This window comes from Gekko japonicus, unplaced genomic scaffold (genome assembly GCF_001447785.1).
Source record: "Gekko japonicus isolate JY-2015 unplaced genomic scaffold, Gekko_japonicus_V1.1 scaffold373, whole genome shotgun sequence".
In the NCBI taxonomy this organism is placed as follows: Eukaryota; Metazoa; Chordata; class Lepidosauria; order Squamata; family Gekkonidae; genus Gekko; species Gekko japonicus.
Window position 1 is genome coordinate 175,872 of NW_015167542.1, and position 15,592 is coordinate 191,463.

The 15,592-nt window shown below is 41.8% G+C and overlaps 1 protein-coding gene across 1 annotated transcript in view; it reads right to left on the reverse strand.

Annotated features, from left to right (window-relative positions):
- Positions 1-15,592, reverse strand: part of PRELID2 (PRELI domain containing 2) — a 63,640-nt gene that overhangs the window by 15,536 nt on the left and 32,512 nt on the right. The window contains exon 5 of the mRNA XM_015413613.1: positions 12,640-12,745. Coding sequence (XP_015269099.1) covers positions 12,640-12,745 — 106 coding nt within the window. The remainder of the gene's footprint in view (positions 1-12,639; positions 12,746-15,592) is intronic.

Below are 15,592 nucleotides of genomic sequence, written 5' to 3' on the forward strand. Positions count from 1 at the left end.
GGAAATATGGTTTTAGAGAGGAAAAAAATGAGATTGAAATGATTTGGGAGAGAGGAGGGGGAAAAAATATTTCTAAAATGTACAAAGTGTTACTTAAATGGTATACTGAAGATGAGACTGTAAAAGGGCAAATGATAAAATGGGCGATAAATATGAATACGGAAGTGTCTATTGAAACCTGGGAATATTTGTGGAAAAATTCTATTAAGATATCGCCTTGTACCAATGTTAGAGAGAATTGTTATAAAATGATGTATAGGTGGTACATGACTCTGAAAAAAATTGCAAATATGAACCAGAATATGTCAAATAAGTGTTGGAAATGTAAGAGCCATGAAGGCTCATTTTATCACATGTGGTGGACTTGTGAGAAAGCTGTTGACTTTTGGACAAAAGTCCACAAAGAAATGCAAAAAATACTGAAATGCTCTTTCAAAAAGGCGCCGGAAATTCTGCTTTTGGGACTGAAAATGGAAGAAGTCAATACAACTAAAAAGACTTTATTCTGGTACTTAATCACAACAGCGAGAATGATTTATGCACAATTTTGGAAAACAGAGAAAGTGCCAGAAATTGAAGACTGGATACAAAAAGTTCTGTTCATGGCAGAGATGGATAAAATTACGAAGAAGCTGAATAATAAAGAAGACGAAGTGTTTTTTCAAGAATGGAGTGACTTTAAAACATATCTGGAAAAGAACTGGGATGTGAAACAAAACTTAATATGTTTAGATCAATATTAAGTCAAATGATGTTATCTTTAGACTGTAACGATAAGAAATTGATATAGTATAGTTGATGATACAAAGTATTTGGAGCAGGGGTGGAAGCATTGCGGGAAGCCACTGGAGGGAGGGGAGGAATTGGGAATGGGGTAGACAATTGATAGAATGAAATGATTTAATTTTACATGTTGTATTCCTGAGAAAATAAAAATTTGTTTACTGAAAATTGCCTAGACCTCGGATGCTGACCACGCTTATTTTAAAATTATCCATGACCAGTATAGGTTCAAACAGGCAACTGTGCCCTGGGTATTCTGCCTGACAATTAGGTAAGTTGTATTCTCTAGTTTTAATTAGTTACCAAACTTATCAAAGTATTAATTTAAATTGTGAACAAATTATTAGTTCAGTTGATTAACGTAATAAATGTTGGACTAAAATCAGCAATCAGAAACAATTAATTAAGATTAAAAATTAACAAGCAGTAAGCACTGTATACTGTATAACCTTCAATATAGAAAATCCATTAAATAAAACAATATGAGAATTACTTAAGAAGCAGTGGTGTCAAGGTTTCCAGAAGTTAAAGGTAATAATTGTTTAAGTAAATATTAATGTTCCTACCTCCTATAACGTGCTACCGATGGTGTGCAAAAATTGTAAAAGTGGTTTAATAATATATTAAAATAGATATGAAGTAGGATTGTGTGTGAAATTCTGAACTATTAATAAATTCCTTCTGAGCAGAATTCTCCCCCTTCAGCAATTCTTCCTTAATTTAATACAATTCTCAGGAAAAATGCTCTGTAATACAATACAATTCAGCAGATTTTCTCTCTTACAATCAATCAGCAATGTATTTAACTGCAAACCACAAACGTGAGTAATATGTCTGCAGTATGTCCTGTTGTATTATTTTTGTTTTGTTTTTATATGTGTACGTGTTACTTGAGGAAGCTTAATAGCAGTGACGCAAAATTAAACAGTCAACTATTGTCAGCTAGTCCATCAAATTATCAGTAGTATGCACTATGCCCTGTTAATTTTAAAGCAAAATTAAATTTCAGGAAGTAGTCTATTATTCTGTAAGACTGCTAGATATTAAATGCTGTGTCCTGTAAAGATAACCGATTAAAATACTTTAATACAAATTAGTTAAAATTGAATTAATTTAACAGTTAAAACTTTGGTTAATAGTACAATCAATTACAATCAATCAATCTATAAATTACTCTAACAGTTAATCAATTAAGGAGCGTTAAACCTTCTCATTCCCCCTCCCCTCCACACACCCTTAATGAATTAACATCATAGAACAAGAAAAGCAGCCATGCATTTTTATTAAAATTTTAAAAATATTTTTCAAAGATATACAGCCATACAATTATAAATTAATTGTAACTATGGAACAATCTTGGCATAAACTCAAATGATTTATCCTGCTAATAACAAATAGAAACTTTAACGTCCTGGGAGCTTTGCTAGTTTTTCAGGAGATTCAGTTGGGAATTTTCTTTTGTAAGATTTCAATTCCAGTTCCATGGGATCGTCTAGGTGAAGTGCTTTCAGCAGGTTTTGGCCACTGTCTTCATCTTGAGCTATGAATTGATGTCCACGATGTATCACTAAGAGTTTTCCTTGTGCAGTCCACTTGTATTTATATCCAGCTTCTTGTAATTTTGAGGTGACTGGTTTCAAAGTATTTCTAAGCTGAAGAGCCTCTGGTGGTATATCAGGTAGGACTGATATGTAATTTTCCCGAAATGTGAGGTGACCCTTTCATCTAGCTTGATTTAAAATCACTTTGCACACCCAAAGATCTACCAGGGTTATTACAATGTCTCTAGGAAACTTTCTGTTTGGGACATTTGGAGGCCCCCTTCTGAAGGCTTTTGAAATTACAGGGAAGACTCCTTCCTCAGCTCCCAGTTCTGCTGCAATCATGTTTCCCATAAAGTAAATGAGATCATTATTCTCTTCAATTCCTTCTGGGAGGCCGCAAAATTTAAGATTATTTTGGTGTGGGTAAGCAACACAATCTCTTAGTGACTCTTTCTCTCCCTGAAGCATGCGAGTTTCCTCTTGAACTGTTTGTGCTGAAGTGAATGCCATTTCAGGTTTTTTCCCTGTCTGTGTCAGCGTATCAGCTATTTCTGTCAGTTTATCAAACAGTGGATTAAGCATTCAAAAAAATTCCTGCCATTTTCTCTGTAATAGAGTTTAAAATAGTCATTTCCATCGATTGGAAAGATGCTTGTAGGTATTTTTGTAAAGTTTTGTTTACTGGGTCGTTTAAAAGCATTTTGTTAGGCTCGGGAAAAGCTCCGGTGGCCATTTTGTTTTCTGTTAAAGCCTCTGAATTGTTTTGTTTTTTACTATTTTTGGCTATTAAATAGTGCTTAATTGACTTGTTTTTACCCTTTGGAGATTGTGCTTGTGTTCTGCCCGATATTCCCATCAGTTACTTTGCTTTTTTGTTGGCTGCTACTTTATGTGGTGTATGAGGAGGGGTTTCAGGGCTGGAGACCGCCATTTAAGCGAGCGCCATGTTCTGTAGCGTCACCACGCCCCCTCTGTGTCAGAATTCTAAAGGTGACTGCAGGCTCAAAAAGCTTGAGGACACCTGGCTCAGAAGACAGGACAACCAGAAAGTCATGACATGGAGGGGAGCTAGAGAAAGGTGAAACCAAAATACAGAGTCTGCCCAGTTCAGCCCAGTATCCTGATGGGAAGGTTCCTGGACAAAACTAGGCAGCTTTGTATGTTTCTAACAGAGCCTATCTTTACACTCCCTACAAGATTTCCAACTAAGCTGTGTAAGCGTCTGGTAATTTAAATGGGGCTGGTAGGTTCAATTATAATCTTACTTCTGGTACATATTAGTCTTTTTTGAGGCATAAGAACGTAGATATTCCATCCTCTTCAGGGTTTTCTGTTTAGCTAGGCCAGTCTCTGCTTACCAATTGGGTTTGTATTCTGCAATCTACCCTTCTTGTCTTTTCCAGATGGCCAAATTATAAATTATGGTTGCCTGGAAACAGGATGTAAAGAAGTCGATCCCTCACAGAGCAAACCTGAATAATTTGTGAGCTCCAAGTTCAATACAACTCACTTGCCATTTAGTGTGACCTGCTAAATGCAGGATAATTTTCCTCTCCACCCTCTTTCATTTTAGCAGTTGCTGGAGGCAAGAAAACCAACAAGCTCGTCAGTCTACTACTGGATTGCTGTAATTGACAGGTCAGATCCACTGGGAGGGATGGGCCACAAGTACTACTACCTTAAAGGTTTTTCTTGCCAACAGATCCTGTTTGAACACCAAGCTTCAATTTCCTTCATTCTTTGCCGCCATATTGCCGTTTTCAGTTCTGGCAAATTCCAGTCTTGTGCATATGCCCACAACTATACGCAGTCTCTTCAACACAGTAAAACCAGAGCTGTCACATTTATTAGCCTTGTAGCTGCTGATGGATTGTGTGGGTGTGTATTTACAGAGCATGGATTTTGTTCAAACCCTGAACTAAGTCAGTTGCAGCTCTGACAAATGTGTAGATATCAAACCTAGCATGCCAAGGCCAACAGGAACCCAATAGTTTGGCTGTGGTATTGACTGCTGCTCAGTCAGTAGCCATGAAAAAAAGCCTGGCGTTTATAGAATCTTCCTGCTCTCTGGGGTGGGGGAGGGGGAGGAATCTTCAGCATGTAGTGTGGAAAATGCTCCCATACTTAGGACTGTGGGAAACCACATGTTTAGCACACCTGAAGGATTTTTTTTTAAGGCAGCAATGATTTCCAAAGTGTTTTCTCCCCTTTCTAAGGAAAAAAAGTCAGGCAAGTGCTTACCTTCTCTGTCTCCTCTGCATCGCCACAGGAAGAGAGAGCAAACTAACACATCCCATCCATCTAAATTAAGTTTGCCACCATTTACTAAGTAGAGCACTAATTGACATAAGTGAAAACTCTGAGGTTTGCCTTGGGAATTTAAGTGTTATTTATTGAATCAATTATGTTGACAGTGTGACAGTTGCTTCCCCCCCCCCTTTCCTCCTCCTCATAGCACAGTTGACTTAGGAAGACTTCTTTGATAGAGAGGCAGAGAGAATTTATAAAGTGAATCAAGAAATATCAAAGGGCAGTTACAAGTCATTATGACTACTCTTTTCAGTGGGAAATGACTCAATCAAAGTCTGATCAATATAGTCCTTTCAACAAAAGTTCATACAGTTAAATCTTGGGCAAGGAGATCAAGCCTCAAGATTTACACTGTTTACAGTGCAAGGACATGCTTGACATGCAAAACAAGGCTGTGGTCACACGGGAAGGTAATTCCGCTTTGTTCCCGTTTTAGTTTAATCGGGTTGGGCTGATTAGATGCAGCCGGCCCCTCTCTTCCACCACCCACTCGCCTGCGAGCTCCTAAGGAAAATCGTCGTGCATTACCCATGTGTTTTTTAAAAAAAGCTTCCGGTTTGAGCGCTTGAGCAAACATGCGCTTAATAAATCCATTATTAAACGTTATTTTACGTCTATTTCTCTGTTTAAAGATAATATGAGAGCTCCAGCAAGCCGCCTGCCCAACCAGCCCTGGAGGGGCGGGAAAAGGAAGACCAGCCGAGAGGGCTGCTGCACTCAGCTCGGCTTGTCGGGGCTGCAGTGGTGCCTCCACCGCACCGAGTCCATCCAGGCAATCCTGCCAGCCACGGGGCAGGCTCGGGCGGCAACTGCTTCTGCTACCACTGGGGGCGGTGGTGCTGCTGGTGCTGCTGCTGCCATTGCCCCACGAAAAAAGGCTCAGCCCCACCATCTCCACCATCCTCCTTCCTAGGGAAGGGGCTTCTGTTTCTTACAACAAACTCATATTATCTTTAAACAGAGAAATGAACATAAAAATAACGTTTAATAATGGATTTATTAAGCGCATGTTTGCCCAAGCACTCAAACTGGAAGCTTTTTTTTAAAAAAAACAACAACAACAAAACCCCAAAGAGCGGTCAGACAGCCCTAATTGCAATCATTGCGAAAAATGTCTGTCCAGAGGGGCGAAATCGCGCATTCAAAGCGCAAGTGCCAGGAAAATACTTGATTTTCCAGGGGGCAGGAAAACCCAGGAGAATTGCGGGAGTGAGCCCGCTTTGGCGTGGGAGGCGGATTTGCCTGTCTGATCAGCAAACTTAAATGCAGGAGGGAACAGCGGCGAACCCCGATCAAAAGGACTGTGTGACTGCACACCAAGCTTTACCTAGCCATTAATTTGTCCACCTTTTCACATGCAGCTTAAAAGCTTTTCTAATGGACAAATTGACAAATGGAATGTATTAATGTTTTCTTTCCATACATCCTGGTTCAGCACTCATGTTCAAATCCTTGAAACCTCCTCCTCTTACCAGCTGAATCCATGCTCCAAACTATGATTTCAAACCATAATTCGAAGTGGTTCTAAAAAATCATGTGGAGGTTAGTACTAGCTGTATTAACTGACCAATACAGATTCACTATGGGGAACTATGGCTGCCAGCAACCCATGAACACAGACTGGGCTCATGTCCATGGTACTTCCCTAACCCTCCTAACCATGGTTTGGATGGTTGTCTGATAGGCAGGTATCCGATTTACAAATTATGAATATCTGCCCTTATTTTGCAACTGTGTGCTTGAAAGTACATGCTATTTTGCCTAGTACCTACTTTAGCTTACAGCTAAGAATGGCGGGGGGGGGGGGGGCCCAAAAAGCTAAAAGGAAAAAAAATGGACATCTTTGAAGTTGCCCCAATTTTCTTCTTCATATGGTTTTATAATAATAAAAAAAGATGACAACCTGGAGAGATATAAACTTCTTGTCCAAACCCCTGTCACAGGACACAGCACTCACCACTGATGATGAGCCGGCAGGACAGAGAGGTAAAGGTGTTTCCACATAGGGAGGGGCTTGTCTGGTTTCCCATTCCTTGTGCGGCTGCACAGCAGCAAGAGGGGCTTCCACATCACAGGTCTCCTCACACCAGTGCCCAGCAGTAGCCACTCACCCTTCCCCTGGGCCACTTGGGGTTTTTCAATTTTGTTTTTAGAAATTGGCACTAGAAAATCGTTATCTCAATCATTATATCAATATCTCAGAATTCCCAGCTTTCATTAAAGTCGTCAGCTCTGTCCCTTTTATCTCCGGAAGGGAAGGGAAGGAAAGGGAAGGGAAGGGGAGAGAGAGAGAGACAGAGAAAGAGAAAGAGAGACAGAGAAAGAGAGACAGAGACAGACAGAGACAGACAGAGAGAACGAACCTGTTACATGTATTGTTACAACAGTATATCAACACAACAATAGTCTAGTGATTTTAAAAATGTATATAATGCTCCCTGGTGGCTGGGGGGAGGAATGGCAGCTGCAGGGACAGTGTCGGGGAGTCCTAATTTTCCCACCCACACAGCAGCCATTCAGGCTTTACCTGTGACCTTCCCCAAAACTTTGCAGCAAAGCAGATATGAGAAAGATCACAGAAAAGCTGGGTAAAACCCAGGAGGCACACAAATGGATCACCATGATGTGGGAAGCAGGAAAAAAACTCATTTCCCAACAGCATTGAACCTGGGGCAGATGACTCCTGTGGAATTAGCAGAAGCCCCCCCTGTGTACACTGAGTGGCATGGTACAATCCCAAATATTTCAACCTCTTTAGATGAAGATAATCACTCAGCTTCATCCAATCCTTTCCAACCAATCAATTTCATCACCCTTAGATGGAATGGTCACCCATCCTCCTTGGCAGTACCATATTACACAACATGGAAGCAAGTGTTGTAAAAAGACCAGAGACTAGTGTAGGAATGCTTGATTGAAAAGTAAAAAGGTCCCAGACAATTAGGAGGAAAAATTCTATAGTCATTCAAGACCTGATTGCTGTACTGATCAGTATGGACAAGTATACTGAACACTATGCTAGATTGCACATTGCAGTGGCACCAAAACTATAGTGCCTGTACTCTCACTGGCACAAGAAAACTGTTACATACCCAGTCATGTCCAGGAGCAAGCATCATTTTCAGTCCAACTGATCCCACACCCTCGGAGAGGCAGCAGTGCCATTCAGCTTGCCTAGCCAGTCAAGCTTTTGACACCAGGTTTTCTTCACATGTGGAAACGGGTCCTCTTGAACTGCAACATCCCCATCCCTTCCCCAGTCCAACTAAACAGAACGCAATATATCAAGCACAAGTACAAGAACACTGTCTTCAGACAGAAAATGGTGTCATGGGAATTCAAAAAGTCTTGAATTCCAGTTCTATCAACTGAAGGAATGAGTCTGTGAATCTGATTTCTGTGACAACTACACAGGCTCTATACACATGACAGACAAAAGACATCTTGCTACACTTCAAATATTTCCTGACCTGGATGACAATATAAAGCTTGGTGGTTTCATCTGGGCACTCCCGCCAGCTGGGTTTTTTTAAAGAGCTGCATTCGGTGACTGGGTGTTTAAATCTGAAGTGCGTGCCAAATATGCCCAGTGCATCCATCTACTTCTGGATTATACCTTTTGGTTGATTACAAGAGCTTTATCTTGTCTATGCCAAGCATGGATATAACAAGAAGGATAGTGAACAAAGCAAGTCAGCCAAAGATAGTAACTGAAAATGTTTAAAACTCTTTAAAAAGAGTTGGACCATCTACAGCTGGGGGGAAAATGTCAAGGACCTATTCAAGATTAAAGTTTATCTAGCAGCCTAGATGACAGAACTTTGAATGGCTGCAGACCAGAGACATTTTTGTTTTGTTTTTTTAATCAACATTTGTTTAGAAAAAGTATAGCTGTGGCAGCCGTATCTTCCTTCCACAATGTGGTACAGCTGTATTGGCACAATCTCAAAATACTTTCTAATTCTGACATTTATCTCGAGTTTTCCAGAATCAATTCTTTTTGTTGCACCACGACTTTTAAATTATTCATACAATTACCTTATCAACTACCATATGGATGAATGAAATCAACAAGATCCTTTTCCACAAAAGAATCAAAACCGGGGGGGGGGTCATTTTTCCCTTCACTTGCTTGAACATACTGTGTTTCCATTTCATTTCCTGGGTGACTAGGTTGTAAAATCAGGGCTTTTCTATTGCCAGATTCCTGTCCCCGTGCTTTACATTTTCCCTCAGCCCCCCCCCCCCGGACTTCAGCTGAAATGAATGCTGAGAAGGCACAGGGTCATAGGAAAAAGAGACACAAATCCCTTGTAAGCATTGTGAGACCACCAGATGTCTTTTTTCTGTCATCAAGCATGCATAGGCCTGAGCATGTCTGCATATTGTCCATATGGTGATTTCACAGAGTCCAAAGTCTAAATACTCCCCACCTTGTACTTCACACACAGTTTTTCCTGCCAACATAGTCCAAATGAGAGCCAGTTTGGTGTAGTGTTTAAGTGCGCGGACTCTAATCTGGGAGAACCGGGTATGATTCCCAACTCCTCCACTTGCACTTGCCACATGACCTTGGGCAAGCCATAGTTCTGTCAGAGCTGTTCTTGAAAAAGCAGTTCTTTACAGATCAAGATGTTACTCATACTTAAAAAATTTATGTCAAATCTGAAGTGGTTATATTTGGTATTAATATCTGTTTGTACTATTAAAACTTCAATAAAAAATTGTTAAACAAAAAAAAGAAAAGAAAGAAAAAGCAGTTCTTGAACGTGCTCTCTCAGTCCCACCTACCTCACAGGGTGTCTGTTGTGGGGAGGGGAAGGGAGATGAGTTTGTAAGGCACTCTGAGACTCTGAGTGAAGGGTAGGGTATAAATCCAATCTCTTCTTCTTCTTCAAATATTATGTCACAGCAAGTCTGCACTTGTAGCAAAACATAACTGTGATATGTACCATACAGTGGTATGGCAGCAGGCTTTCTTTGGCTTTTTACAGTACTGCTGTAATACATGGAAGCCTGGGACAATGTGGGTGAGGACATTTGTGTGGTTCTATCCACCTAATCAGGAAGGAAGGCAGCAGGGTATAGCCCATTCTCATCATATCTTGTCAGCTAAGCAGGCTCAGTATCTGGATAGGAGTCCAAGGAAGACTCTGCAAAGAAAGGCAATGGCAAACCACCTCTCCTTCTCCCTTGCTGGAGTCTCCATAAATTGGATGGGACTTGACAGCACTTACATATGCATCCACCAGATCACCCTCCCCAATCCTGGCTCAGCAACTACACTGCAAGAGATTGGCCCTGCACAAGACATGAAGGCAGCAGGTCCTTTGCACACAATAGATTCCAGGCTCAATCTCTGATATCTCCAATTAAAAGGATCAGGTAGCAGGTGATGTGGAAGACCTGAGATGCTGGAGAACCACTGCCAGTCATCATGGACAATGCTGACCTTGATAGACCCACAGTCCAACTCTGTACACATGACCCCTCGGTGCATTAACTGAATGCACAAGGGGGGGGGGAGGCAAGGGCAGCCATCCCCATGCCTGGCCTCCACGTGATCAACAGTTTGTAAGCACATGTGGAGGCAGTGTCCAGATGTACACTCCACTCCCATGATCAGAGGCTTTCTGAACATTGCTGATCATGGAAGGGGGCAAACTGGCAATCACATGGAGGCAGGGCCAGCACACTCATGTCCACTCTCCCTCACCACACATTCAGTCAGCGCATGGAGGAGTTGCATGTGCATGGCTAGCATAAGGCATCATCATGTGTTCATGTGGTGCTGCACCTGTCAGTATTACAGCATCACTACAGAAATGACTATGCCACAACTTCAGCACTGCAAAGAATGGGCACCTATGACTCTTCCTGGAGAAGACATAGCTGTAGATTCAGCAGCTTCATGTGGCAGGATCTGGACACTTTTTCACATTGTGAAACAGAAGTCAGTTGACTTCTGATACATTAGTCAGTGAAACTGCATGGTTAACTATTCCTTAATGTCTGATTCTTTTTTTAAAAGTTAGTTTTAAGTTTAAAGTTAGTTTAAAAATAGTTTGTAGCCTTAGAACTTTACTCCAGTAATACAGAAATCTGCACCATTGAATGTCAGGTGTGACTGTTTACTGGGATCTATTCTTTAGGCATTCCCAATGGAATTTTCATTTTAATGTCTGAAACTCCCCTCAGTTTCAAGAGCAGACTTCTGGAGGAAGAGGAAAGGATTTTTAAGAACTGGAAGCCGTATGTTTCCTAGGATGTGCAGAACTGCTCACGATTCAAGTCTTTGCACTATAGTTTGTACTATTTCGATCCTTGTACTATGGCTTGCTTAATTATTTGTTATCGTCTGCCTTTCTCATTGAGACTAAAGGTGGATTACAGAATTAGAAAGCAGGACAAAAATGGCCAGTTTAAATGTATCAAACAAAGCAATAAAATGTGAACCATGAAATAAGAAGAATATAATACTTCCAATAAACAATGTAATAACACTTACACAGGCATTAAGACTGCAATCCTCTTCTCTTTATAAAAGTACCCTCCTAAACAATTCCATTTTTCACATCCCATTAGCAACATTCATTTTCAGACTCTGAATGCAATTTCAAGCAACTGAGATCTTTCCCATATGGGTCCAATGAAACGAGTTGGTTTGTTTTTTTTCTGCTTCCCCACAGCATGTTGGTTCATTTGTGTACTTCCTAGGTTTTCCTCAGCTTTTCTTGATCTTTCCCAAACCTGCTTTGCTGCAAAGTTTTGGGAAATATCCCAGCAAAGCCTGGATGACTATTGTGTGGGTGGGAAAGCTTGGATTCTCCTGGTCCCACCCACTTGACAGCCATTTTCCCTGATCCTGTCCCTGGATCTGCCATTTCCTCCCTATCAATCGGACACTTTCTTGTTTTTCAGCAACTGAATATCATTATATGAGTATAATAATCTGTGTATCAGGTTCTCTGCATTCCCTGATTCAGCTTTTTTTTAAGTGAGTCTCTAGACTTTCACTGTGGAAATATAAGGGGAAAGGCATATCTCTGCAACAACATAAAATGTAATTGCCGCTTTTATAAAAAAAAAATTAAAAGCTCTTGTCATGCAATGGGGATGTCTGCTGCTGAAGGCTGATCCAGGTTAAACTACAGGGAAACCTACCAGTGGAAGCCTGTTGTCACTGCACTCTATTGGCAGCCACAGCAGCAATGGGAGAACCACAGCAGCCTATCCCTGGTTGCGGTCACAAACGCGAGATAATGCAGGGAGGAAGCAAGGCTATTTGCTCCGTAGGAATTTGACCCGCAGTTGCATGATCACACAGTCCTTGGAAGCTGTGGGGGCAGCCCGCCACTGCATGATTAGATGCAACCGTGGGTGAATCTGGGGGGGGGGGTTGTTGGCCATGTGTTTCCAGTGTGCTTCAACAAGGGATCGACGATTTGCATCTCCGCACTGAGCGCTTCCTATGCAGTATGCGATGATGCATATACCGAGACGGGGGGGGGGGGGGGAAAAAGGAAGGAACAGGATGGCCTGATCAGACCATCCTGACGCCATGGGAACACGCTGGAGCAATCACACAGGGGAAAGTCCATCCGTGGCCTGTAGCAATCCATTTGCTACCGGACATTCCCAGGTGTTTTTTTACTCCGCTTCTGCGGCGGAGCAAAACGGGTTGCCAACGGGTGCCAGACACTTCCCAGATGTTTGCATCTGATTGCGCCCTTTAAATCCACCCAGCATCTGCGCCTATGGTGGGGCTAATTGTGCATGTGATTACAGCCCCTGTTTGGGAAACACCTGAAATTCAGACACTACTCCTGAAGAACTAAAGAAATATGTTAATAGAGCTTGCTGCCTGTCACAGCCATCTGAAATTACTGAGAAAAGGTAATTACTGAGAAAACCATAAATAAACATTCATTCTTATGATAACATCTGAAATGTCAAGAATCTAAAAAAGATTATTTAAAAAAACATAAATTAAATAACTTACCTTTTTGGCACCTTGAGTTAAAAATGTTTGTGCAAAAGCTTCCAGCAAGCAATTCAGCAGCCCTGCCCCTTTAATGGAAATACTCCCTTTCTGAATGAACTCTGTCCTATAAAACAGGAGTGCAATTAAATTTTTCTCTTCTCTCCAGAAATAGACACAAATGCTTCTGTAATGCAACAAAAGGCATAAATATCACATTCAAGCAGAAAAATGTATTGCTGCATTATCAGCTATCCAATTAAAACATTTTTCCTCAATCTAGGGTACTTTTTGATCAATCAATATGTTACAGAACAATTCTAAATAGAATCATACCATTGCAAGGCAATAAAAATTGACACCCAAGTTATATTTGATGCAGTAACTAATGTTGTTAGTTATGGGCTACTGTGAAATCCCATGTATCCACCTGCCTAAATACACAGAAATATAAATAGTGGAAATATCTCATGCTCTTGTCTGAATGTGTGTGCCCATATCAATTTTGGTAGATACTGGAAGTCTAGAAAATATTTATTTCTTGAAAAGATTTATATCCAGACTTCTCAATAATGGTCTCTTACCATTTAACATATAATCCATAAATACCTTCTTCCTGTTGTGGTTTCATGACTGGTTTTTAGGTTCCCCTGTATTTTCATATAATTACCAGCAAAAAGCTGATACAATTTCTAGGAAGGACTTCTATCTTGCCCTAACCAGGAGAGCCCAAGTTAGCCCAGTCTCATCAGATCTTGGAAGTTAAGCAGGGTCAGCCCTGGCTAATATTTGGATGGGAGACCTCCATGGAATATGAAGGTTGTGACGTGGAGGCGGGCAACTGTAAACTGCCTCTGTTGTCTCATGCCTTGAAAACCCTACGGGGTTGCCACAAGTAAGTTGTGACTTGACAGCACTTTCCTCCACCACCACCCTTTTATCCCACTTTTGTTAGATAAGAGTGTAGACTGTCCTTGTATTGGCATTGATACACTTTGGAAACATAACTGGAAGTCCAATACTTCTCTGAACTACACACACGCACGCACACAAAGCAAGGAGGACGAAAACACAGGCTGAGATTCAAATTACAAGAAAATTGTGTGACTGTGCTAATGCAGCTTAGATCCTCCCAACTTGATCAGTGGGGTCATGTGGTGGCATTGTCAACTCTGACAGCGTTAATCATCCATTCTCCGGGGATTTCCCATCCATTCCTCTCCAATAGGTAATAAGCACTTTCAAAACGGACACTATGAAACATCTGTTTGGCAAGGAGGAAATAAAGAAAACACAATCCTAAACTGCCAAAATGTCCATATACAAGAGGGTAATAACCAACTCATTACACATACAATTGGCACTGTCCTCATTGTTTAATTTTCATGTACTTTATCTAATGCAGAAACAAAAATTAGGACAACAGTGCAAGCCTAAGCAGACTTACAGCTTTCTAAATCCCTGTTTAGCATTACACTGCAAATTACCAGATTTTAAATTACTAGATTCTACATCACTGCTAAATAACAGAGTACTTTGGGGTTATAGTTTGTTTATTTATTTATTATTTCAATTTATATCCCGCCTTGCCGGACAAACTGGCTCAAGGCAGCTAACAAACATTAAAATACAATAAACAATAAATATATTAAAATTCACGTAAGCAGCATAAATTACAAAAGCAATACAAATGACGGTGGCATTCAGTATACAATGGAGGCACTATCCAACGGTGTGTCAGAAGGGCCATGGTGGATTCCAGCGGCTCATTTGTCAGTGGCGGCTCCTAATCGAAAACCTGGTGGAAGAGCTCCGTTTTGCAGGCCCTGCGGAACTGTAAAAGGTCCCGCAGGGCCCCGATGTCCTCTAGGAGCTCATTCCACCAGTGTGGAGCCGCCACCGAAAAGGCCCTAGTTCTTGTAGTAGCCAACCTGGCTTCTTTCGGGCCAAGGAGAGTCAGGCGATGTTGTGCCCCTGAACTCAGTGCTCTCTGGGGCACATATGGGAAAAGGCGGTCCCTCAGGTACGCAGGCCCCAGACCATATAGGGCTTTAAAGGACAAAACCAGGACCTTGAAATGAATCTGGTAAGCTACTGGCAGCCAGTGCAATGCCTTCAGCACAGGCTGGATGTGGTCCCTTATAGAGAGGCCCATCAACAGCCTGGCTGCCGCATTTTGCACTAGCTGCAGCCTCCGGATTTAAGACAAGGGCAGCCCCATGTAGAGAGCGTTGCAGCAGTCTAATCTCAAGCTGACCATAGCATGATCACTGTTGCCAGGTCATTGCGTTCGAGGAAGGGAACTAGCTGCCTCATCAACCATAGGTGATAAAAGGCTGCTTTGGCAGTGGCTGCTACCTGGGCCTCCATTGTTAAGACGGCATCCAGGAGCACTCCCAAGCTCCTGACCCTCAACGCTGGCACCAGTGGCACCCCATCGAAGGTCGGTAGTGGGATCCCTACCCCCAACCCGCTCTCCGACTCAGGCACAGGACCTCCGTCTTCGTTAGATTCAATTTCAATCGGCTCAGTCTAAGCCAGCCTGCCACGTCATGAAGCGCCCGTTCCAGGTCATCTGGAGTAGAGTCGGACTGACCACCCAACAACAGGTATAGCTGGGTGTCATCAGTGTATTGATGACACCCTAGCCTGTGCCTCTGGGCAATCTGGGTGAGGTGGCACATGTAGATGTTAAATAACATCGGGGACAGAACCGCCCCTTGAGGAACTTACAAGTTGCTTACAAGAGAACAACTAAAACCACTGCCATAAAGTGGAGAGGATTGTAACTAGATCATGGAGATATAAGTTCAAATTCTTGCTTAGTCATGAAGTTTCCATTGTGAGAGTGTGGAAGAGAAATTGTGCAAGTTATTGTTTCTCAGCTCCAGTGCTCTTCTGTAAAAAGGAAACGTCTAGTCCCACAGGGATGTCCCACATGAACCATCCTTGGCTATATTGCAGAGGATGATGA